Here is a 26,692-nt window from a genome sequence, read left to right on the forward strand (position 1 = left end):
GACACTGACATATATGACGATCAAATTGTTAATTAATTAATGGTATTATTTGTAAAATGAATATTTTATTGTATTAGAATTTATTTTATTTTCTTAAAATTTTCGGAAATAAAAACCCGAAGTTATAATTTAATATTTGTATCAAAGTAAAAAAAAAAAAAAATCCATATATTTTACAAAGTTTCAATTACTGAATACATTTTGAGATAGTTGAAAAAATAGGATATTCTGTAGTGAAGTGATACTTTGAGGGCTTTGTATATATCAGATATGGCTCAAGAACTTAAGGACCTTTCTCAACTCTTATTCCCAGATTCATCTACAGGTATGTATAATTTATTAATCTTTGTGAAATTTTAATTAATATCTATAATAATATAAATTAATATCTATAATGTAATTTGAATTGCTTTATGTTTCAGAAAATGCAGAATATTTTAGTGATATAACAGATTACATAAAAAAATTAGGATCACAAAGTTGGGAACAAGTGCAAAAGGAACCAGACAGACTAAATGAAGAAATGAAGCACCTAACAGAACAGACTCAAGATTTGGCTTTTACAAATTATAAAACTTTTGTTGAAACTGCTGATATTTCAAGGGCTATTATGAAAGATTTAGAGAAATCTAAAGATTCACTTACAAAAGTTATAGATACTATACCAGAATTTGTAGAGCAGTGTGAAAATTTTTCCCAAATATCTGGAAGTATTATTCAAGAAAAAAGGTTTTTAAATATTATATTTAGTACACATTATTACCATTTATGTTACAAATAGATTTGTGGCTGTTGGTACAGCGGAACAGTGTCTGATTGTCAATAAATTATAATTACCTTACCCGGGGTCTAAGGTATATTGAGTTTGGTCATCCAAGATGCATGTCTGAAAATTAGAGTGTGGAGAACAACTCTGTTAACTCTGCGATATGTCAACAAATGACATACTAAAATATACCATAAATAAATACATATTTATAAATAGTTAAACATATTTCTATTTAATTTTAGAAGATACAGTAGTATAAAAAATCAGAGTGATAAATTGCTGGAACTGCTGGAACTACCTTCATTGATGCGTGAAGCCTTGAATGCTGAAGACTATGAGAGCGCATTAGATATTTTTGCATTCATACGTAATCTGTCTAAGAGGTATTCAGAAATACCAGTTGTGCAGGTATTGTGTTATATATAATTTTGTTTCAATATATGCAGACCAGCATCCGACTGTAGTGGAAACTGTTGTGGCGGAGTGGCACAAGGATCCGAATAAATGTGACAGTTGTGGGTTCAATTTCCACTCAGGGGAATGAAAAATGTAATATATTAATTTCCTTGCTCTGATGAACAAAGTATGGTGTTGAATTCTGCTGCTCAACACACAATGTCTCTAGAATTCTGATGTATAACTTAAAAACTTAATCTAAAAGTGAAACTTATGAATGTAATATATATATATATTTTCTTTTATTCTAGAGTACAACAACAGAAATTATGACACTTTGGTTTGAAACTCTGTATTATCTCTTTAACCAATTGCATTATGATTTACCTTTGCCACAATGTTTGCAGGTAATTGATTGTTTTTTTTTTGTATATTAAGTTTATTTATTTATCTATAGACAAATACAGTGTTTTTGTCAGTACCACTTTAAATGAAACCACAGTTTTAAATACTCCAAAATGGGCTAATACAATTAAAAACATTTTTTCATACAAAATAAATAATAAAATTATCGTTATAAAATAAAAAGCCATTTGATAACACATAAACTTATCAAAGAGACACTGCCGCACACACCTCCATCGTTGTGTGCATTGCATTGTCTTCTTTATATATTTTTTTTTTAATGTTTTTATTTATGGGTGCACAACTAACCTCGCGGGCTTACACTTATCATAGTATAACTAAATTATAAAAAATATTCACAGAAGTTTTAGTCTATAACACATAGGATATGTGTTATTCTGCAGCAAAATGTTGATATATAATAATTAATGCCTGTGCTACTAGATTTGTATTCAATTGTATTCTATATCTATGTGTGGTTAGATTTTAGGATATTTACGCAGAGCCAATACAGTGTTCAAATCAACAGAAGATGACCAAAACAAACTGCAATCAAGTGGAATCAAAACAAATAATATTAACTCTGATGGGCTACACTTGCATTTTCTTAAAGCAAGAAATGCATGGTTTGAAAAAGCCTTAGAAGATGCTAAAACTACAGAAAGTAAGCTTTTTTACTGTTTATAGTACATGTTTTAATAAGTAAATGAATAAATATATTGAAATCAAAATTGAAATCCTACATATAATGTGGAAAGCAGAGATAGACAGTTATGTTGACTGGTGAAACTAAACAGCAGTTTTTGATTTAAGGAAGTGGGGAAATTAAAGTAAATGATTTATTATAGTGGGGATGGAATCTGCAATTATTTTGCTTATAGTCAGATGTTGCTTCTCCTAAGAATTCGACTATTATCCTATATCTTATAAAACAAAGTCGCTTTTCGTGTCTGTCTGAACTTTCTAACTCTTCTTCTTCTAAACCACCCAACGGATTTTTATGCGGTTTTCACCATTAGATCGAGTATTTCTCAGGGAAGGTTTATATATAGTTTATTATTTGTAAATTCTTATGTAAATTAACATAAATACGATAAATGTGTTTAAAGTCCTACCCGGTGAGACACTTTCGCGCATGCGCTGCTTTAATAAGTACTACATGAAAATAATGTACTGGAGTATTGTTCCTCTTAATAAGATCTACAAAAAAGTCCGCGACAGCATATTTTTATCTTTTAAGGATAACGTGTAGTGATCATATTTCTGTCTAAAAATAATAATTTCAATATATTTTTTATTGTGAGTCATATCTTTCCATAATGGTATTAATCCTTATCCTTTAAAATACTTTATTAATTTTCTACGTTAAACGAAGATAAAATTTGCTTTTTACACTATTTCGAAATTGCGAATAGTTTTAGAGAAAAACGCATTTAATTGTTGACACATCACGCCGTTGACTCATCAGCTGTGCCGACTCAAGTTTTACTTATCCTTACTCTCAGCATATAAATAAGTATATTAGTTACGTTGGCCATTTAATGTAGATCAAAACTGTCTTTTACTGTTTTTTCATTTTAATAAGTACTTTAGAAGTTGTTACAATATCAAAACATCCTTGCTGCGAAACGCGCCCCGCGACGTTTTGCTTATACAAGCGCGTCATGAGCAGTCATCGGTGGTTCAGTGGTAGAATGCTCGCCTGCCACGCGGGCGGCCCGGGTTCGATTCCCGGCCAATGCATTCTATTTAATTTTCCTCACAGGCAGCCACGTAGTGCTTGCTTTTCGTCAGGGACAGAATACCCTCTCCAGCATTAACCACAAGCTCGAAAAAAATACCCGCCCGCTATAGAGGCATAGCAACGAAGATTTAGATGTGTTTGCACGTATTGGATAATTGGAGTTGAATGTATTATTTCAGCGCGATATATTTGGTTTCATATTTTTTGTAGTAGTATCTATAAATATATTTAAATGACTATCTAAAAATAGTCATTTAAATATATTTTAATAAGTACTTGAAAAGATTAGTAGCACAGATTTAAAATTACGGTACCTACTAAAAAATCCTTGCCGAGTAAAACAATTGGAAAATCTTTGAAACTACGAAAATGCGGGTTGCATTAGGGTTTAATTAATTTTCACATTATCTTAAGTGCTTTGCAAACATACATTATATGAATAATCCAGTAGTAAAAGCGGGCGAAGCCGCAAGGGGGTCGCTAGTTGTAATATATAAGATTAAGATTTTAGTAGTTAACAACTTGTATAAGTTTTATTTTATAGTATAATGTTTTGTAGCACCTGAGAAACTACTAAGGAGGATGGTAGAGTTGCATAGAATTCATTTATTTAATGTTATAACTCAACATAAATCCATATTTCTTTCTGATGCTCAAGAATCAAAAGTTAGAGATGATGAATTAAGTGGCACTAGTGCTTTATCATGCTGGTTAAAACAAAAGGTATTATTTTACAATTTTTTTATGATAAATTAATGTAATTATCCTCAAAGGTGTGTGGACAAAATCTAATACTATGCAGAAGAATGTTTTATACAGTTATTACCGGTAAAAAATGTGTTGACCAGAAATTACCAAATGCAGTTTATACAAAAAAAAAACCTCATTGTGTTTTTTACTTGAAGCAAAGTGGAGAATGGATTGTCTTACAATGTTGTTTATAATTTTTACACCTGTATGTGTGTTTATTGCTATATTTATTAACCAAATTTTTTTTTCACTGATTTACATTACACTTGACATTTAGTAGGGTTGACATAGATGCCATTAAGAAACTGTTCTCTGTAAATGGAGAACCGAGTATTTCATCACTGCTTATACTATATTTTGTCTTATTTTATTAATTTTAGGTTGAAGGCCTTGCACGTATGTTGAATCAAGATCTGTGGAAAGAAGATGAATCAAACTTTGAATCATTAATGAACCAGTGTATGTATCTTTGTCTATCCTTCGGAAGAGTTGGTGCTGACTTGAGATGTGTACTCACACCACTCTTTCGACGTAATATATTGATGCAATTTAATTCTGGTGTAGAAAAAGTTGACAATCAATTTGAGGGCCAGATGAAGTCATACAAAGTACCAAGCATTAAGAACGTGCAGCGGCCGATCAATGAAAACATGGCATCAGGACCCCCTGAAATCTTGTTAGACTATTATCCTTTAGCAGAGTATTGTAACGGATTGTTGACAGTATTAAATTCTCTTAGAGTTACTGCTCCATTAAATATTGTCAAAGATGTGTATAGAGGTTTTAAGAAGTCGTTTGATAAGGCAGTACAAATTTTGGTTGCATATTATCATAGGGAGCAACAAGCATTCACTGATATAGAAAAGCACAATTTTTTGTCTCTTTGTATATGTTTCACTGAAGATTTAGTGCCATATATATCAAAATGTCTGTCACAGTCATTCCCACCAAATCAGGTAGCAGAGTTGCTTGGGGTCACATTGACTGTACTACAGGAAAGTAAATTATTATATTTAGACCAAATTGAAATATGTAAACCGTTAAGTTGTATTACTGGCCTTTAAATTAATTAAATTGTACAAAAAAATATAGTTAAAAATTCAAATTATATATACTAAATAATTTGTAAATATAAATAAAAGATTTTTTAAATTAAATATAAAAAAAACTTTTTATTTCTTAAACATATTTTATATCTTATAAAATAACATATAAGGCACTTCAGCCTTTTTAACAATAAGAATAATAGAGACAAATAAGAAATGACTTACAAATATAAAAAAACTTAGGTGAACCTAATTTTTTTGACTCTTGATTTACCTTCATCATTTCTAGACACTTCATAGTAGTGTGTAACTTTATCAATATTTCCTAAAGACTCGATAAATTCTTTATCGTGCGTAATAATAATAAACATGAAGTTCTTTTGATTCATTCTCTCCTGCACTATTTCTCCGAGGGCGGCACATAAGCTTTTGATGTTTTCTTGATCTAAATTTGTAGTGGGTTCGTCTAAGGCCAAAATTCCAAATCTGAAAATGATATGACATACATGTTTATAAACATAAAATAAAAGCGAACGTTGCTGACGTTAAAAAACCGCATTGCATTTATTGCATTATTGCTTACGACAATTTCCACATAAAACAGAATTTCTTATTGAACTGTATTTACTTACAATTGCAGTTCCAATAACGTATCTTAATGTAAAGAATAAAAGATATATTTCTAAATGTTACCTGGAACTAAACGTTTCTGCCAGAGCCAGTCTTATGATAAGACAAGCTAGAACCTTCTGCCCGGCACTGCACCGCCCCCTCATATCTATCTCCACTCCATTTTTACATTGTACAACCCTATACACACACATGGTACACATACATGTTTTTAATGTCACCGTAAGATTAAAAAACGTTATATTACAAAATTTCGCGAAACGCGAAACTGTAATCTATTGACATTGTCAATTCACCATAGAATTCAAAAACTGCTAGTACTTTATTTCACATAATAAAGAAAGTTTCATTTTATTGATATCTTTTTAGATTCGTGGCTCTGTGGTCACATCGCATATTGATCGACTTTGCTGTAAAAGCGACCATTCAAGGCCAGCGCTTAAAGAGTTTACAATTTCTCTATAGATTACAATTTCGCGAGAAAAATCATAAAGGTTTTTTAATCTGACGGTGACATTTACTCGTACATATAAAAAAAATATTTTTTACTTATATTCCACACAGAATGTACTATTTTACGAATCCATAAGCGTTCTATTTTTGGGTCTAACTATGTGATATTTGTATTAATAGCTGCACACATTATATAAGAATAATAATCATATATTATAAGCATATTTTACGTATAGCAATATTAAAGTTAAATACCTGTAATCATATTTTCGTCGTTCAGAATCAACAGTCATACTACCTTCAGTCTTAATTTCAATATAATCAATATCGTTTCCTCGATATATTTTTCGCCACATTTCCCTGTAAAACATAATGACAATGTATTTTATTGTATAATATATTGGTTTGGTTTTCGTGATTTTTAAATGCCAATGGCAAGAATGTTTTATCCTGAAAAAAAAAACTATCTTTGTTTTTCAAAGAATTGTACACATGTATTGTTATACTCGAGGAAGTGAAATATTTATTAACGTTTATATTTCCATTTCTGCGCTCTGGTGACGAGGCAAAGCGCGGCGTTGAGTTTTGCCACTCAACACGCAATGCCTTCAGAATTCGGCAGAAAGAGGGGAACGGAATGTCTTAACACTAGGTTCCCTCTGCCTACCCTGCTGTGTGCGGGATCCACCGTGAAGCTACTTTAATTTGATTTAATTTTTAATTTTGTTTAATTTGGTTTTATCCTTTATTTATATATATATATATACACAAGACGAATGTCTAAAATATAATATGTAACTTTACACGCTCTCCTACTGCATCGCGACGGCCCATGGTATACTAAGATGTACATGTATAACAAATATTTAAAAAGAAACCTTATAATCAAATTGATATTTTCCATTTTTTCTCTGTGAAACTCCATTAAGCATTTTTCTAAGGCAACGGAATAATCTCTCACATCCTTGTCTATCGCTTTAGTGACGTGGAGCTCAAAAAATTTTTTTCTATAATTTGTTTCTACATCTTTGTTTTGAGCTTTCTTGAGTTCCAGTTTGTTTTGCTTTAAGTTGTCCTGTTAATAGAAATGCCATGTCAGTCTTTAATATATTTTTTCGCATTTGGTAGAAGAAAAATATTAAGAAAGAGATATTGCGTGGGGACTAGCGGAACTTAACGCTGCGCTTTGAGTGCTTATTTCTAGAAACTTTCTTTTTTTCTTTTTTCTAGGAGAAATCAAAATATTTTAGAGAAATTCATTCAGTTGGGTGGGGATCGGAACCACAAGCACCGCAATTACACTAAGACGCTCTGTTTTCCGCACTACGAGTCTCAATTTTATTACAAAAAAAATTGCAATTTAAATTTTTATGTAAACAAAAACCAAAGTAATCTGTTACCTTTAACCCACCAAGTTGACCTTCCGTTTGTGCTTTTTCGCGGAAAATTTGAGTTTGTTTAGTAATCAAAGGTTGTTTATCAGATATCATGTCCATGTTGACTCCGCCGAGCCTTTCGTTGATGTCTGCCAGATCTTTCTCACAACATTCTATTTCTTTTAGCGCTTTACGTAATTTCAAATTATCTTCCAAGTTTCTTTTGTATAACTATAACGAGGAGTAATAAAACTTTTGGAATATAAACAAAAAAGTAGTATTATATTAAGTAATAATTGAAATAATTCTATTTTTATTTATTTCTTGCATTCATTAGCATAGACAGAGAGATCCTTTGATAATTTCCAATTTAATTTTAAGATATTGTTTGAGGAATGGCGGAACTTAACGCTGCGTTGCCTTACCTGAGTAATTATATTTATTATTTGTAAATAGAATTGCTGAATATATTTATATTTGAAAAATAAAAAACATTACCTCTTGCTTTGACAGTTCATCTCTCAAGCTATCTATTCTCTTTGTCAACGTGTCTCGATCGCTCATGATTTGCTTTTGTCTCGCCAACAACTTTTCATTGGCATCCTTGATTTTATCCATCTCGCGCTGTAAGTTCCTTTCCTTGTGTTGTCTTATGTCCAAATCTATGGCCTTTAATTTATCGTAAGCGTTTTCTACCTTGACTATTTCATTTTTCTTTACATCTATTTCGGCCCTGGGAATTAATGTATTCCGTAAATACTGTTTAAGAGGAAAATTCGAGGAAATTTCCTGTATTGGGGGTACTTAAGTATTAGTTATCTTATTCTACACTCAAGTATTACAAGCAATGTATAAAGACGTTTGATCCGTACCACTATGCAACGCGCCGTCACGTTTTTCTAGTACATGCCCTCTCTATATGTTGTCTAACAACAAGTGATCATTTTTGCATGTAAGTCAAAATGAATACTGTACATAAGTATTTATGTAAAGTATTAAATAGTGCCTTTAAAAAGACCCAAGTACAGAAAAAGTTAGGGTAGGATTAGTAAGTTGGGTGATTTTAATTGCCTAGTTTTTTTATTTTAGTAAAACAATGTTACATTTTAAAACATCAAATAACTTAGTTATTTGATAAAATTTTAATCTATATCTTAGATAAAATCGATTTAAAAAAAAGTTATATGGAATTATATTCTAATATATATTTTAATCAAGTTATATTTTAAATTATCAATATACCTATTTTTCTTTACAGCTTCACTTTTCGTATTTTCTTTTTCCTTTAAATCTGTCTCTAATGCTGCTGTGCCATCTTGTAGCTCTTTTAGTTCCACTAAGTACTTCTCCCTGTTTGATTCCATTTGCTTCTTTGTTTCTTGTAAGTTACATAGTTCTTGTACCTATAGTAAAAAATATGTTATATTCTTCACAATTAAAATGATAAATATTATATTAAAAAAATGGATAGATAATATATAGAAAAATAAAATATAAATATGAAATGTAAAATATAGATACAATAATTAAAACAGTAATATAAAATTAAATCTTCTATAGATTCAAATCCATTTCTAAAAAATAGTACAAGTGTACTTCATACTTTCTTGTTTGTTTGCTAGTGCGAGCGACATGTTCTCGTTGTATCGCTAATAATAATAAGACTTTAATTCCTAATAATCATAATAATTCACATCTTTAATACTAAATAACAGTAAACGAATACCTTTTTCTGCAAATTTAACAATTCCTCCTTCAACTTAGTCTTAGCTTCCGCAGCTTTATGCAATCTCCGGGTGTGGTCGTTGAGGCAGGTGCGCGCCGCCCGCACGCGCGCCCTGCTCGCCGTCACGCGCTGGCGCACTTCCGACTGTCGCGTGGTCGCGTCTTCTAATGTTATGTCTGATATTAGATCTGTGCACTGTTCTTTAATGGCTTCTAGCTGTAAAAGATTTATCATTTAATTGTGTCAGTAGCTTCACGCTGTAACTGTATCTAGCATATATGCCCCACACTATAAATCAATTTATATTTTATGTATTACATTTTCAAGAGGCAGTCCAGATTTTTAAATTTTTTTATGTTTCTAAATATCATTTTATTTTAAACTTACATTTTTAGAAGTAGCTTTGATTTCGTTAGTAAAGCGATCTATGAGCGGCATGTCACCTTGCAAAGACCTCGCATTTTGTAATTTTTGCTCTGGTTCCATTACTGTCATTGATAGTTCCTCCATTGATTCAGTCAAATTCGATATTTCCTTAAATAAAAAAAATAAATACTTTTTGTACTACTACTTTTTTAAGAAAAAAAAACCATAAATTTGGCTTTGTTCATCCTTGCCTACTTTTTATAATTACATTACCTTATCAACGTCACTCAAGCGTTTCTCAAGCTGTGGTATATCAGTTTCCTTCAAAATAAGTATAGTTTCATTTAGAGACCTCATGCTTAACAAATCATCTTTTTTGGCTGTAGCGCGTTGCAAATCTTCTGTTACTTTTTCCAATTTTGCTGGCACGTTTAGAACTTGAGTTGTTAGTTGAGATATTAAATCTGTAACCTAAATAATATGTCTATTACTATAATGAGATATTTGCGTGTTGTTTCTATGTAATAGAATTTGATATTGAGCGGGAATTTGATAGCAGAGTAAACAGAGGGAGCGTTAAAACGCTCCACTTTTCCATAATTTTCGAGACATTGTATGTTGACTGGAGGAATTTAACGTCACCTTTATCTTGTTAATTGAAAATAATTCATAGTTCCCAGTGGGAATTGAACCTAGTCACGACCGCTCCGCTACGACGACATCAAATATTAATTCTATAAAAAGTATAACAAAGATAAATTTATTTTAAATGAAAGTAAATAATAAATATACAGTAATATTACCTCTGATTCAGAGTCGAACCCACGATTGCAGAGAGGACAGCAGCTATTGTCTTTTATTTGTCCTTTATACTTTGTTATAATAAACATTGATGACTGCAAAATGTTTTGCTCATCCTAGAATGTTAAAGTTGTTTTTTAAATTATTTTTTCTTTTTATTATTAACAAATTTATTTACTATTAATAAATCATCATTTAAACAATATGTACACGGTATAATAAATTTCGTGTTGTTAAACTAAAAATAAAAAAATAAAATCATTGCTCATGAATGAAGATTGAACCTACATCCTATAACATACAAACATCACTTCACATTGCCAATTTTGCTACAATGACGTCATATTTTAATATATTAATCACACATCAATAGCATTAGATTATATGTATAGTTTTTCACTTTTACGATATATTCTTTACATAGCAAGTTATGCAGAGAAAATCTAGTGTCAACACACCCTTGCCTCCAATTCCCGCCCGAATAAGTAGCATAAGTTAACGCCGTAACTAATATCAATATTACCTGTAAGACCTATTGTGATAGTTTCTCACCTTTCACCCGTCTTCAAGTTACATCCCGCATATAACAAGGTAGATATAGAAGCTACAAAAGGTAAATACATCTATCGCCATTCCCCGACTGAATCAGAGGCATTACGAGTGAGTGGTGGACCTCAACGCCGTCATTAATATTAAGTTTACCTGTAACTGTTAATATTGCCTGTATTAATTAACGTTACCTGTAATTTGTCAACAGCAGCAGTCGCCTTAGCGAGTGCCTGGTCGTAGGACATAGCCCCGCATGCCTGGTACATGCGGTCTTCAGAGCGGGTCAGTTCCCCTCGCTTCCCGCTTAATGCTTCACGCGCGTGGCGACGTTCTGTTTCCATACGTGTTATCTGGATTTGTTTATGATATTTCATTAATAAATGATAAAACTTCTAATTTATAATCTACAAATAACATACAGCCAAATGTAAGTAAAAAGTAAAAGAGAAAGTTTAAAAATCCATACAAGAATGGCAAAACCTATTTTATAATAGAGTCAAATAAAGAAAGTTACGAGTGACAATTAATAATCTAAATAATACATGGACTAATACTGATTAATATTATTTAATACATTGAATTGATTTGTCTCAAATTCTGATGTAAATCTACCTTTTCAAGATATATAGTGATATTTTCACTAAAACAAGCATCTGCTTTTTTTTATAATAGCTTTCGTAATAAGCTTAACTTAAATAACTAAAATATATAAAACAATAAAAAAAACCTCGTTTTGCTTATCTGTCATTTTCTTTTTAATCAACTCAACTTCTGTTCTTATTTCGCATTCAATTTTATTTATTGAAATGGTAAAGTCCTTCTCTGGCATGTTACCAAGTAAATCTGTAATGGCTGATTTGTGTTTGTTCTTCAGTACCATCATCTGTTTTTCTTTTTGCTTTAGTGATTCTTCAATCATATCTTTTTCTTTTAATTTTGAACTTTGTTTTTGTAATTTGGAAACCTGCAATATTTTAAAATTTTGCAACTTAAATAATACCTTAAATATAAATTGAATCTTACATAAAGATTTTACATTATTTAAAAGATCTATCCATAAATTATATTTCACATTTTATCTTTATGATTAAAGTGTCATTCCACAGCAATAAGTGAAAACATATATTTTTAGGAAACAAGTATATAAGAATTTAGATGTAGCTAAAATGATTATACTGTTTGAACGGTTTCCAAAGGTTCGATTTACGTTATAGCAAATTTTAGCTATTTAAAAAATAAAAAAATCACCTTTTCATCGAGTTGCTCAAGCTCTTGCTCTTGTTCTTCTACAAGTTTTTCATCAGCGTTTATTTCATTTTGACATTCCTCCGAGTTGAGTTCAATAGCGACTTTATCATAATTCCTTTAAATATTAAACATTGCTTAGCAAAAATATGGCAGTTCTTATGGAAAAGAGTATTTTAAAACTAAGTTCATTAAACTAAAAAAATATGTTGCATAAAACTAATAACTTTACAAAAGTGGAGATAGATCTGACCCTGGAAATTACAGACCATTCTCTGTTTTGCCCTCTTTAAGCAAAATATTTGAAAAAATACTATTTAACCAGCTCACAATTTTTTTTTAATATTAACAATTGTTTCCATAGTGAGCAATATGGTATCACCAAAGGCAAGTCCACTACAGATGCATGACGCATGGGAGAAGTCGCAAAATGCAATTAGAGTGTTTTGTGATTTATCCAAAGCCTTTGATTGTGTAGACCATGAAACTCTGTTATTAAAACTGTATCATTATGGTGTACAAGACAAGATGGATGTTTATATGTTTATACGACGATTCAAAAGTGCTTATAATAGTCTATTTGAATAAACAATATTTTGAATTTGAAAATATATGACGACCATTATAAAATCCACACTATACATACTCTTCAGCAGTCTTCAATTTTTGTTCTAAAACTTCCACTTTCTGTTTGGATTTATTCGCGTCATTTATTTGCTTTTCTATCTTAACTACCTCTTTTTTCACGTTTTGTATCTCAGACTCTTTGTTTGATATTTTTTGCTTATGACGAGACTGTAAAAGTATTTGCAAATATAATTATTTATAATCTAATTTTTTTACAATTCGAGACATCGTATTAAACGACAGAACTCAACGCCGTGCTATTTCTTACCAGAAGATCGGGAAAATCTAAGTTGTATAAAGTGTAAAAGTAATATTCGTCGCGCAGTGGCACACGCATGTGACTGTAAACGCCACGGTTGTGGGTTTGATTCTCACTCAGATGAATGAAATAATTAATATTTTCATTTCCTCCTGGTAACGAAGCAAAGGGCAGGTTCCGCCACTCAACAGGCAATGCTTCGATAATTCGAAAGTGGAAAACTCTGAAACTGTCTTGCTTAATACTAGACACCCAGCTTGATATAATAATAATAATTTGTTGTCGTGTGTAAAATTACCGTGCCACAACGACCTATTAAAATGTGAGACATAATAACAATAGAAATAACTTTTCGAAAAAACTCACAAGAGTGTCCCTGCACTCATCTATACATTTTTGTAATTCCTTTTCCCGCTGATCACTAAATAGTTTTTGTTCTTTTAACTTTTTCTGCAATTCTTCAATCTTGTCTCTAATAGCACTTATACCACTGACTGCTTCTTCACTTGTTTCTATTTTTTCTAGTTCAAGCTCTATAAATATAACATTTGACATTTAAAAACATATTTTTAGAGAAAATATTAGAATTTAGTGTGTTCTCCATTCAATGTGACACTGGTGAAGTGATTTTGTGCTCAACTGGCGCGCTCGGAACGCCATAATAAAAAGAACAGAACAGAATTTATTCTTATAGATTCCTATTAAGCTATAAAAAAATATAATATAAATAATTCTATTTAGCGTGGAATAACTTTAAAATTGTTATAAATATGTTTTTCTATGAATTGTTCTAGCATTCCGCGTCGCTCTTAACCAGCACGGAAACACGACATAGGTGTTTCGCTATACCCTATCGTAGAGTCACATTACAAATGATTGATATTCTTATCTTTACTCTAAAATTATACATAAAAACTTTCCTCTTTATCATACTGTTTATTAGTAAATACATTAATATTCACATCCTTCAGAAACAGGCAGCATTACACTCCTCCACCATAATTAATAAAGTTCTTGGAGATACCGTTTTCGTAACGCAACCACATCAATCAATAGCGGACACGTAATCATTATCCATTCATATTTTTATTCATAAATATATGTATTTATTTGATTAATTTATTTACTAACTTAACAAGGGGAAGGGGGGGGGGTGTTTATATTAACAAGAATATAGTGAATGCCTTTTTTCCTGAGGGTCTCGGGACGGGGCAGTAGTTGGGATTTGTTGGTTCTGGCGCACGCGCCAGAACCAACAAATGCGCTAGAACCACGGGCGTGTGCCAGACCCCGCGCGTCGACTTGTCGATGCGTCGAAATTAAAAAAAAAAAAAAAAAAAAAAAAAAAAAAAAAGGTTTAGCCCCCCATTTGAATCGATTGCGCCGGGTCCCAGAGCCGTAGCTCTAACCGTTCCAAAGATAGCTTTTCGATTAATTAAATGCCACTAGACGCGTCTCTTATCAGTCACCCTCATCAAGCTCGGGCCCGGCCTTATCGCTCGCTTCCCCGAATTGCTAACAACGAACCTACGTCACAGTGCAGTGTTGCTGTCTCTTTCTTGCATTACTTATCACCCAACGACACCACAGTGCCCGTCTCTTTGTCGCTATGTTGCCTAACAATTTGTTTATTAAAAACTTCTCATTTAATATGCAATTTCTATCATTTTAATTTAATAAAATGTCTAACCTAACCTAACCTACCGAAATCCTGCAATTTCTATCATTTTAATCTAATAAAAATGTCGAACCTAACCTAATTTGTTTATTAAAAACTTCTCATTTAATATGCAATTTCTATCATTTTAATTTAATAAAATGTCTAACCTAACCTAACCTACCGAAATCCTGCAATTTCTATCATTTTAATCTAATAAAAATGTCGAACCTAACCTAATTTGTTTATTAAAAACTTCTCATTTAATATGCAATTTCTATCATTTTAATCTAATAAAAATGTCGAACCTAACCTAATTTGTTTATTAAAAACTTCTCATTTAATATGCAATTTCTATCATTTTAATTTAATAAAATGTCTAACCTAACCTAACCTACCGAAATCCTGCAATTTCTATCATTTTAATCTAATAAAAATGTTGAACCTAACCTAATTTGTTTATTAAAAACTTCTCATTTAATATGCAATTTCTATCATTTTAATCTAATAAAATGTCTAACCTGTTAGCGTTGTGTTCATCATTCAATCATCTAGTTCTGATAGTGGATGTGGAATAGAAGATACGACTCCGTTCGTACGAAAAGAATGAATTAGCGTTGATAAAGAAGTACCTACATTCATAATTAAAGAAGTAATTAACCTACTCGTACTTAAAACAATTCTATCAACATATATTACCTACGAATACTTCTAATACGATTCCCGAATTTAACCGCTCAAATGAAGAACAAACTTTGGATATTTGGTTAACGAGAATACCGAGAAAACTATTTAAAGTATAAATAGCCAGGAACTCAATTACTCATTACGTCTACTTTAAACCTAAATATAATGAACTTTTAGAAACGAAATTATCATGAAATGAATTTATTAAATAGATGTGAAATGTAGGGTAAAAAGGCTATTGATTTGTATTATTGATGCTACAGAGGATTGTAGAATACGATTAGGAGTACAAGTTGGAAATTTTGTAGTTCCAGAAGATTTACTAGCCTACTTGAAATTCAGCAAGTTGGAATATGAATATTTAAAATCATTAATAACTTGTATTATTTGTAAATGGTTACAAAGAAATGCTAAAATAAAAATAATTCTTAAAGTAAGTTAATAAATATATAATAGATGCCTTTTGTTTAAAATCACTGAGTCGATTTTCTTTAATGAGAAATAAGTAATATGATTTTCGAAATTTACGTTTCGCTGAAAGGTTTTGGTAAATACTTAAAACTATCGGTAAGCTATAGATTATTTAAATTCAAAATGAAAATTTAAATTCAAAATGTTTCAACTAATATTAAAATTCTTATAATACAAGATAATTTACTAAAAATATCCAGTATTATTGAGCCATAATACTGGATATTTTTACTAATTAAAGCGGATATAAAAAAAAATAATTTTCCAAAAAAAAAAAAATGTTGTGAAAGCGGTGGTGAAAAAAAAATAAATAAAAATATAGTTAGTTCAGTCCCATTAGAAACAGAATAAAATATTGAATCATGTAAAGTGTATATAAAAGAGTTTATAAGAGTAGCAAAAGATTGTATCATTTTTAATAAACTTAAGTGAACCTTATGAATTCTAAAAAAAAAAAAATCGTGATCAATTAAATATTTTTATGTCTGAATTTTTAATTTTATAAAATCCGAGCTGCTTTTAAGTTATTAAATTTTAGAAATCCGTTCAAATTTCGTTCGTACGTTTCTACGTATAGCGTTTACGGCTGTGCGTGTGTTAGAAAGCGTGCGTATTACCTCAGTTGGTAAGAACATGTCCTTTTATTAGAGTACAATTAATGGAGGCCAAACATGTAGTAAATATTAATAAGATAGAAGCGACTGTAGAGCAAAATTTTGAAAAAAAATAACATGTGTTGTTGGCGATGTATTGAACTCGAGTGATAAAATAAAAATATGAAGAATTATTTCGTTAATATAGTAAATAACTTTCAATTAGGATTTTGGGCTTAGGTTTAACTCATTTTAAAGAAATGACATCAACTTAAAAAAAATCATCACCGTCGTATATTACAGCCGGCAAACGACTTTAAAAAAAAAAGAGATTTTAATAACACGGGTGGTAAGATGGTGGCTTCAAAATAACAACTTAGCTAAAAGAATAGAAACAGAAAGTAACTGAAATGCAAAAGACAGATGGCGAGATTTTAAATATAAAGCGTATATTAGACGAAAGTGAAATTGAAATGATATTTACAAGAAAAAAATCAAAATTATAAAAAAAAGGAATGGTATATAGTTATTCATAATAGATTCAAATTGATAGTTCCAAAAGTTGTTAGGCGGCAATTGTTGAAAAAAAAAAACAAATATGATTTAGAGTATTTTGAAGGTGATAAAACTTTAGAAACCTTATTTTGAATGTAGTTATCGCAAAACAAGGTATGTTCCACTCTATTCCAAAAATTGATAAATCTGTCCACACCATTCACCATAGACCACACTAGTGGCCCGCCCGCTTAAACTACATGATTATTCATTTAATAACCAGAATTGACTGACAGTCAAATGTGTTGATGTCAATGAATAAATATGAAACAGCCTTAAATGTTAATAAATTATTTATTTTGGTGAGGATTTATAATACTCTTTGTAAAATAAAAACTGCATATTAAAAAAATATATATATATACCCGAATCGAATATCGAATCGAAAATAGTTAAATTGACAACGTCCTCCTTTTGGAAGTCGATTTAAAATATACGTTAAGTATAACTATAGGTGTAGATTGCTATATATTCGTAGGCGAACTAATGCCTTAAATTCATTTAAATGATGATAGTTTTTATTTATAAACCGATTTTGCTAAAACAAGATGATTTAGATCTTATGCTGAGTTAAAACCGCAATTCGTGTAAGTTAAGTAAATCGGGTCAGCACTTTCCGAGATAAACATAATCATATACAAACAGACAGACAGACAAGAAAATTTAAAAGATATAGACATTTTTGCTTTCTATTATTCCTTTTAAGTGTCCCTCTATCCATTCCAGTCAAAAGTACTAAATGTACAAACAAAATATTTTTACTGTAGAATATAAAATTGTTCCCTTTATTAATGCCTCTAAAGAAACTCATATATAATAGACGCTTATAATAAATTTATTACTATAAATGCTGTCAAAAATACGAAAACAACTTTAAAATTACTAAATCATTATTTTAGTTTATTTGATAGTTCCTTCATTCACGAGTAAAAGCTTCCTAAGCTTTAAAGAATTTATTGAAACGCATAAGAACAGTCGTGTATTAAATGCAGTTGCTACATCCCGTACAAACGGACAAGTAATGTTATAACAACAATGTTAAACATAATTGTCAAGAAAATAGAAATGAAAATAATACTCAGGCGGCGGAAAAAAAAGAAAAGAAGTAAATTTACGAATAACAAATGATCAGAAAAAATAAAGAAAATAAATAACAGTGGCGTAAGAAGGTTAAAAGAGCGCGAGATTCTCTGCGAGATGTCTTCAAAGATAAACCCGACAAAATGAACATTGTCATAGTAAAAATAGTGATGGACATACGATAGGAACGAGAAATAAAGATAAGCTTGTTACGCCAAGTTTTCGCCTCCAAAAAGTTAATAAATCTTTTATCGGTCTGAGTATACGTGTATATAATAAAATTCCGCTGTGTTCCAAGTTTGCCACTTCCAAAATTTAAAGTATTTGTAAAAAAAAACAAAAAAATTCTAACAAGTAAAGCTTATTACACTGTACAAGAATATTTAAAGGATATACATGTTTGGAATGTAGTGCAGGATAGCTGCCAGCCAATGTAATAGTAAATATACCATTGACTTTCAAAAGAGCAACTGTTCAGTTTCTTGCCGGCTCTTCCCAGCAGAACTGCCTTCCGAGCCGGTGGTAGCTTTTTGTTTATATGTTCATGCGACGATTCAAGAGTGCTTATAATAAGTTTTTTTTAATTAAAGAATATTTTGAATTTAATAACTACAAAGTAGGTGACTACTAGGTGGTTGGGGTTCAACGCGATATTAAGATTAAAAATGGTAAATAAAAAAAAAGAACTTGTAGCAAGATTATAAGGATCATACCTCAATTACCAAAAGTGGAAAATATCAAGGAGTATTTTCAGTTCATAAAAATGTTTCCTTGGATATCTTATAATCGGGATCGGTTTAAATGATACTGATGATGACTTGATTGCCTCGGTTGACTAGTCTTTAGAAGGTTTAATTTTTGATGTAGTTAATAGCAGATGCGCAAGTGATGAAATTGAGCAAGGAAAGAAATTGAGCAAATGTCGAAATTAATAATGAAGTTTTGAATGATTATGAAAGTTGATAAAGAGTGTAGGAAGAGTTTATGGTAAAGTTGATAGTTTTAGTGATGGGATAAATAATTGTGAGGAGATATGAATCTCCTCATGTTGAGTAGAGATTTAGAACATGAAAATGATTATGAGTATACTATACTTATAGGTGCCCATGAGACCAATAAGCCGGATGATGAGTGCATCTAGCTAGTGCATCTAGCTTACATGATTATCTGTACACACATGAGGCCGATAGGCCAACTAAGGAGTGTAACAGATATTGAATTGAATATAATAATGACCATGATTATGATAAATAAACAATTGTGAGGTGATATGAATCTCCTCATGTTGAGTAGAGATTTAGAAAATGAAAATGATGATGAGTAAGTATAAGTGCACATGAGACCGATAAGTCAAATGATGAGTGCATCTAGCTTACATGATAATCTGTACACACATGAGGCCGATAGGCCAACTAAGGAGTGTAACAGATATTGAATTGAAAATGATAATGATAATGACAATGATAATGACAATGATAATGATAATGATAATGACAATGATAATGACAATGATAATGATTTAGAATAGTTTAGTGAGTAAGAAATTGATGTAATATGATTTTAGTTTGGGTGTACATAAGACCGATAAGTCAAATGATGAGTACACCTGGCTAAAATCATAACCTGTTCACACATGAGGCTGATAAGCCAACTAAGGAGTGTAACAGATATATCTGTGTTGTTTAAGTTTTTTATTTTATTCTTTTTGTGTTATTATTTAATTGTATATGTAATTGTAGGAACAATTAATTGCAAGATGGCCGAGAAGATTAAGTTTTATATACATGAATGTCTGTTTAATTTTTGGTTATTTTTTTTTTCTCATTTTTCGAGGGGACTCGAAGGTAAAGGAAGGCCGAGCTGTTAGCGTTGTGAATTTATTATAATGTAAAGTTATTTTTATTAGTATTTTGTTGTTAAACTTTATTAGAATTATGGTATAATAATTCTAATAAAGTTGTTATTTTCTTTGGCTTAAATTTTTAAATAATATTTTGTGAAGTCAAATGACACAATTTTGTTATAATTGTATTTGTCAAGATAGTTGTTGATTTGACTAATAATATAAAAGGCATGGAATTAGTAGTCGGGATTCATTCCTTGCCCGAGCCTCGGCAAATACACTTACTTTACGGCACAGTGGTATCTATCAATAAAGTGTTGGAACCGAATGGTTGTTTCTATTATTAACCTGAAGAAGCTTATAAACCTAACCTACCGAAATCCTGCAATTTCTCTCATTTTAATCAAAGCGCCAGAAACCGCGATACAGGACTGTGTGCTAGAATCCGCGATATTAAATCGCTTTCTACAAATGATTTTCTTATTACAATCTTTGTGAATTTATTTAGTCTAAATACTTCCATTGTATTTTTTACTATATAATGTTTCAAATAATGGTGCGCCGATAACAATATTTTGTTTATTAAAACTTCTCATTTAATATATATATTTTTATGAAATCTAACAATAAGAAATCGAAATGAGAGTATAAAAATGTAAAGAAATGTTCAACCTAACCTAACCTAAGAATAAAAATCTTTTGTTTATTAAAAACTTCTCATTTAATATATATATTTTCGATTTATTTTTTAGTTGTTATTGTGGAATTTTAGACATGCTCAAACTTGTAACAGATTTGCTATTACTAACGCCATTGTTTCTTTATTAGTCATAAGTGATAAGCATACAGTTTGAATATTATCGTTATCACTTCCGGTATTTTAATAGATTTGTTCCGCTACATTGTGCAAGTTAGTATAAAACGACTGTGTATCTTTTTTGGATTCATCACTAAGTTGTTCAGTGTCTTCTTGTTAAGAACTATTGTGCGAGTGTTGTCTAGTAAGTGCTAAGCACATGTCGAACTATGATCATGTTACTAGTGTGTTATTTACTAAAGAACAGGAGATTGAAAGTAATTGCTGGACTGACAAGGAATTGGAAGAAATTTGCGAGATTGTGGAATCAGCAGAATGTGCTATGGAAGCTTTCAACGATAAATTCACCAGTATTGAGTCAAAGACTTTTGATTCACAATTTGATGAAGCTTTGTTCAACATAAGTGAAAGTGTGGAGAAGCAGTAAGTAATAATGATTATTAATGTTTTTTTATTTATTTCTTTTTTTTTTTTTCCTGTTTAAATTTATGAGATGTTGAATTTAAAACTTATTTTTTCTTTGTTAACCAGCTTACAAGTTGGCAGTGGCTTGAAACGCGTAGCTCAAGATAACAATAAAAAAGTTGTGAAAATGAGACGTCCAAGCGAACCTTCAACTTCGAGGAATTCAGAACCATCAGTTCAACCATTAAACACTGACATGATCAACTGTGAGGTATGCAAAATACTTGTTAAAAGGAGATATTTAGCAAATCATTACCGAAGTAATATTCATAAAAATAATGCATTACGCATTCATCACAGTTTTCCTAATGTAACATTAATCGAAAAAGCATTTGGAAAACGTGTTTATACTTACAGAATAACTCCACTCTCCGTTAGTGATGAGCTTTTGGATTTTAATTTGTTTTTAAATTCCATCAAAGATACTCTTTTTACTTTAGTTAGTGAGAGTATAGTAGCTTTGAAAACCTTCAAAGTTAATTTTATACTCCAAGCTAATTTTATTCAACAATGTAGAGAATTGACAAATATTTTTGATTTTCAAACTCCGAATGTCATCATTAACGAATCTGTTAATCTAAATGAATTTCTCGATTCTTTAAATGAAATATTTGCAAACAAAATAACTGAGTTTGAAAAGAAAGACAGCGGTTGGTCTATTCAGAAAATATTTAGTTTGGATATGAATGTGAATAAATTTAATCCACTTCGCGGATCTTCATACATTGATTTGCCTCACGACATACGAAACAAAAAGGCAGTAATAAATGTAAAAAATAGCGACGTTCAGTGCTTTAAGTGGGCTTTACTCTCAGCATTGTACCCAGCAAATAAAAGTTCAGATCGAGTCACTTCATATTCAAAATATGAAAATAAGTTAAATTTTGATGGTGTTCCTTTTCCTGTGAAGTTAACAGACATTCATAAAATCGAAAAGTTGAATAATTTGAGTGTTAACGTTTATGGACTGGAATACAATGCTTTGAGTAAGTCTAACTCTCTGGTTGGTCCATTATATTTTACAAAGTGTCTCAAACCTATTCATATTAATTTACTTTACATAACGAGTGGAAGTAATGGGCATTATTGCTATATAAAAAAATTATCTCGTTTAGTGAGTCATCAGGTTACATCACGAAATAATGCCATTTACATTTGTGACGGCTGCCTTATTTATTTTAACAGTCAGAAAGCTCTCGATAGACATAGATTGAATGATTGCACACATGTCAGAACCGATCTTCCAAATAAAGATATAAGTAAAAAAAACTGGCGTGGTGAAAATGTACCAAGTGATAAGATAAAATTCGAAGGTTATGAAAAGAAAAAGAGAGTACCCTTTGTGATTTACGCAGATTTTGAATCTTTTCTCAATCCAATCGATTCATGTTCCAATGATCCTTTTAAATCTTTCACTACCAACGTTCAAAGACATGATGTGTACAGCTTTGGTTATTATGTCAAATGTTCATATGATAATAAGCTTTCTAAGTATGTTACTTATACCGGCGAAAACTGTGCTAACGTATTTTTGACAAGTTTACGTAAAGATATAGAAATTATTTGTAGAGCTAATTCTTTTCAAAAATGTCCTCTTCCTCTATCAGAAATAGACAACAAAACAATACAAGAAGCTTCTATATGTTACATATGTGAGAGTGAATTAAAGGATGAACGATATATCGATCACGACTGGCATTTAGGTACTTTTATAGGTGTATGCCATGAGAATTGTAGCAAAAAAATTCATAGCACCTCATTTATTCCTATAATATTACATAATCTGAGCAATTACGATGCTCATTTTATTGTACATGCATTAAATTTTGCCGAAGGTGAAGTACAAATCATTCCACAAAATAAAGAAAAGTATATTTCTTTCTCAAAAATTCTGAATGTAAATGGTAAAAAGGTTGGTTTGAGGTTTATTGACTCTTTCAAATTTTTATCGAGTAGTTTAGATTCACTAGCTAAGAATCTTAATGACGATGAGTTCCGCGAAACGAGAAAACAATATCCCTCTGATAAAGACTTTCAGTTGTTAAAGCGGAAAGGTGTTTATCCATATGAACATATGACTTCGTTCAAATCATTAGAATTATCATCTTTGCCGTCAATTGAGTGTTTCGCTAGTACATTGACTGGTGAAAGCATTTCAGTTGATGATTATAAACATGCTCAAAAAGTATGGTCTCATTTCCACTGTCAGAGTATGGCTGACTATTCTAATCTTTACTTAAAAACTGATGTAATACTTTTATGTGATATTTTCGAAAATTTTAGAAATGTTTGCATGAAGACTTACGATTTAGATCCTGCTCATTACTATACCGCTCCAGGGTTAAGTTGGGATGCTATGTTAAAATATACCAAAGTTGAACTAGAATTATTGACAGATTTTGACAAAATTGCTTTTGTCAAATCCAGTATTAGAGGAGGCATATCGCAATGCAGTAATCGCTATGCAAAAGCAAATAATCCACACATGAAAACTTTTGATAGTAATGATCTTATTTCATATTTAATTTATCTTGATGCAAACAATTTATATGGGTGGGCTATGTCTCAATACTTGCCTTTGTCTAATTTTGAATGGGAAGATCCTTATGTAAATTATAATGTACCAATCACCTCTGATATTGGATATATTTTAGAAGTAGATCTAGAATACCCCGATAGCTTACATGATGCTCATTCCGACTTTCCATTGTGTCCAGAAAATATTTGTGTGGGTAATTCGAAAGAATCTAAATTAATTACTAATTTATATAACAAAAAAAAATATGTTATACATTATAGAAACCTTTTGCAATGTGAGAAATATGGTTTGCGAGTACAAAAAGTTCATAGAGCATTAAAATTCAAGCAAAAACCTTGGTTAAAAAAATATATTGAATTAAACACTCAATTACGAACTTTAGCAACATCCGACTTTGAAAAAGATTTTTATAAGCTGATGAATAATTCTGTATTTGGAAAGACAATGGAAAATATCGAAAAAAGAGTAAACGTGAAATTATTAACACATTGGGAAAATCATGGAAAAATCAAAGGTGTTGAGAGTCTCATTGCTCGCCCCGAATTCCACAGTCTTTCCATTTTTTCTGAAAATTTGGTCGCAGTCCAACTTCGCAAAACTAAATTGTTTTATAATAAGCCCATATATTTAGGTTTTAGCATATTAGAGATATCCAAGACTTTAATGTATGACTTTCACTATCAGTACATGAAAAATAAATTTACCAACATAAAATTGTTATATACTGATACTGATAGTCTGATATACCAAATATTTTGCGAAAATGAGAGAAATTGCAGGATTTCGGTAGGTTAGGTTAGACATTTTATTAGATTAAAATGATAGAAATTGCATATTAAATGAGAAGTTTTTAATAAACAAATTAGGTTAGGTTCAACATTTTTATTAGATTAAAATGATAGAAATTGCAGGATTTCGGTAGGTTAGGTTAGGTTAGACATTTTATTAAATTAAAATGATAGAAATTGCATATTAAATGAGAAGTTTTTAATAAACAAATTAGGTTAGGTTCGACATTTTTATTAGATTAAAATGATAGAAATTGCATATTAAATGAGAAGTTTTTAATAAACAAATTAGGTTAGGTTCGACATTTTTATTAGATTAAAATGATAGAAATTGCAGGATTTCGGTAGGTTAGGTTAGGTTAGACATTTTATTAAATTAAAATGATAGAAATTGCATATTAAATGAGAAGTTTTTAATAAACAAATTAGGTTAGGTTCGACATTTTTATTAGATTAAAATGATAGAAATTGCAGGATTTCGGTAGGTTAGGTTAGGTTAGACATTTTATTAAATTAAAATGATAGAAATTGCATATTAAATGAGAAGTTTTTAATAAACAAATTGTTAGGCAACATAGCGACAAAGAGACGGGCACTGTGGTGTCGTTGGGTGATAAGTAATGCAAGAAAGAGACAGCAACACTGCACTGTGACGTAGGTTCGTTGTTAGCAATTCGGGGAAGCGAGCGATAAGGCCGGGCCCGAGCTTGATGAGGGTGACTGATAAGAGACGCGTCTAGTGGCATTTAATTAATCGAAAAGCTATCTTTGGAACGGTTAGAGCTACGGCTCTGGGACCCGGCGCAATCGATTCAAATGGGGGGCTAAACCTTTTTTTTTTTTTTTTTTTTTTTTTTTTTTTTAATTTCGACGCATCGACAAGTCGATATGTATTATGTAATAAATGCTAATGTAAAATAATATTATTTGGTTTTATTAAAATGCCTTTCAAATGAAAATAAACCAAAGTAAAATTTTAGTAAATTAATTTATTTAGTCTTTTTGTTTAAAGTGATAAAAAATATTATTTGGTTTTATTAAAATGCCTTTCAAATGAAAATAAACCAAAGTAAAATTTTAGTAAATCAAGAGTTTTATTCTTAGGTTAGGTTAGGTTGAACATTTCTTTACATTTTTATTCTCTCATTTCGATTTCTTTTTGTTAGATTTCATAAAAATATATATATTAAATGAGAAGTTTTAATAAACAAAATATTGTTACATCGGCGCACCATTATTTGAAACATTATATAGTAAAAAATACAATGGAAGTATTTAGACTAAATAAATTCACAAAGATTGTAATAAGAAAATCATTTGTAGAAAGCGATTTAGGTTAGGTTAGGTTGAACATTTCTTTACATTTTTATACTCTCATTTCGATTTCTTATTGTTACATTTCATAAAAATATATATATTAAATGAGAAGTTTTAATAAACAAAATATTGTTACATCGGCGCACCATTATTTGAAACATTATATAGTAAAAAATACAATGGAAGTATTTAGACTAAATAAATTCACAAAGATTGTAATAAGAAAATCATTTGTAGAAAGCGATTTAGGTTAGGTTAGGTTGAACATTTCTTTACATTTTTATACTCTCATTTCGATTTCTTATTGTTAGATTTCATAAAAATATATATATTAAATGAGAAGTTTTAATAAACAAAATATTGTTACATCGGCGCACCATTATTTGAAACATTATATAGTAAAAAATACAATTTTTATTAAATTAAAATGATAGAAATTACATATTAAATGAGAAGTTTTTAATAAACAAATTGTTAGGCAACATAGCGACAAAGAGACGGGCACTGTGGTGTCGTTGGGTGATAAGTAATGCAAGAAAGAGACAGCAACACTGCACTGTGACGTAGGTTCGTTGTTAGCAATTCGGGGAAGCGAGCGATAAGGCCGGGCCCGAGCTTGATGAGGGTGACTGATAAGAGACGCGTCTAGTGGCATTTAATTAATCGAAAAGCTATCTTTGGAACGGCTAGAGCTACGGCTCTGGGACCCGGCGCAATCGATTCAAATGGGGGGCTAAA

At 30.6% G+C, this 26,692-nt stretch overlaps 3 protein-coding genes across 3 annotated transcripts in view; 2 read left to right on the forward strand and 1 right to left on the reverse strand.

Moving 5' to 3' along the window:
- Cog8 (conserved oligomeric Golgi complex subunit 8) lies at nucleotides 1–5,232 on the forward strand. The gene is made up of 7 exons (XM_085194539.1): nucleotides 1–325; nucleotides 423–729; nucleotides 1,012–1,177; nucleotides 1,477–1,572; nucleotides 2,054–2,234; nucleotides 3,874–4,037; nucleotides 4,445–5,232. The coding sequence occupies exons 1-7, from the start codon at nucleotides 271–273 to the stop codon at nucleotides 5,126–5,128; spliced, it is 1,653 nt and encodes a 550-aa protein (XP_085050665.1). The 5' UTR covers nucleotides 1–270; the 3' UTR covers nucleotides 5,129–5,232.
- The window catches only part of rad50 (DNA repair protein rad50), a 25,362-nt gene continuing 3,877 nt past the window's right edge, over nucleotides 5,208–26,692 (reverse strand). The window contains exons 7-22 of the mRNA XM_085194537.1: nucleotides 13,509–13,675; nucleotides 12,903–13,051; nucleotides 12,260–12,374; nucleotides 11,739–11,975; nucleotides 11,203–11,361; nucleotides 10,465–10,578; nucleotides 9,935–10,132; nucleotides 9,683–9,829; nucleotides 9,296–9,511; nucleotides 8,812–8,972; nucleotides 8,068–8,302; nucleotides 7,594–7,800; nucleotides 7,072–7,268; nucleotides 6,449–6,553; nucleotides 5,804–5,920; nucleotides 5,208–5,596 (exon numbers count right to left, since the gene is read on the reverse strand). Of these exons, the coding sequence (XP_085050663.1) occupies nucleotides 5,350–5,596; nucleotides 5,804–5,920; nucleotides 6,449–6,553; nucleotides 7,072–7,268; nucleotides 7,594–7,800; nucleotides 8,068–8,302; nucleotides 8,812–8,972; nucleotides 9,296–9,511; nucleotides 9,683–9,829; nucleotides 9,935–10,132; nucleotides 10,465–10,578; nucleotides 11,203–11,361; nucleotides 11,739–11,975; nucleotides 12,260–12,374; nucleotides 12,903–13,051; nucleotides 13,509–13,675 (2,771 nt within the window). The 3' untranslated portion in view covers nucleotides 5,208–5,349. The remainder of the gene's footprint in view (nucleotides 5,597–5,803; nucleotides 5,921–6,448; nucleotides 6,554–7,071; nucleotides 7,269–7,593; nucleotides 7,801–8,067; nucleotides 8,303–8,811; nucleotides 8,973–9,295; nucleotides 9,512–9,682; nucleotides 9,830–9,934; nucleotides 10,133–10,464; nucleotides 10,579–11,202; nucleotides 11,362–11,738; nucleotides 11,976–12,259; nucleotides 12,375–12,902; nucleotides 13,052–13,508; nucleotides 13,676–26,692) is intronic.
- On the forward strand, nucleotides 20,911–24,644 carry LOC146533871 (uncharacterized). The gene is made up of 2 exons (XM_085195193.1): nucleotides 20,911–21,268; nucleotides 21,377–24,644. The coding sequence occupies exons 1-2, from the start codon at nucleotides 21,045–21,047 to the stop codon at nucleotides 24,642–24,644; spliced, it is 3,492 nt and encodes a 1,163-aa protein (XP_085051319.1). The 5' UTR covers nucleotides 20,911–21,044.

Source organism: Heliconius melpomene, chromosome 12 (genome assembly GCF_056956725.1).
Source record: "Heliconius melpomene rosina isolate 202511_hmr_F chromosome 12, ASM5695672v1, whole genome shotgun sequence".
Taxonomy (NCBI): domain Eukaryota; kingdom Metazoa; phylum Arthropoda; class Insecta; order Lepidoptera; family Nymphalidae; genus Heliconius; species Heliconius melpomene.

Coding starts and splice junctions, on each gene's coding strand:
- Cog8 (XM_085194539.1), top strand. CDS start 271: ATGGCTCAAGAACTTAAGGACCTTTCTCAACTCTTATTCCCAGATTCA. Junction 730..1,011: donor AGTATTATTCAAGAAAAAAG/GTTTTTAAATAT, acceptor ATTTAATTTTAG/AAGATACAGTAGTATAAAAA. Junction 1,573..2,053: donor CTTTGCCACAATGTTTGCAG/GTAATTGATTGT, acceptor ATGTGTGGTTAG/ATTTTAGGATATTTACGCAG.
- LOC146533871 (XM_085195193.1), top strand. CDS start 21,045: ATGTCGAACTATGATCATGTTACTAGTGTGTTATTTACTAAAGAACAG. Junction 21,269..21,376: donor AGTGAAAGTGTGGAGAAGCA/GTAAGTAATAAT, acceptor TTTGTTAACCAG/CTTACAAGTTGGCAGTGGCT.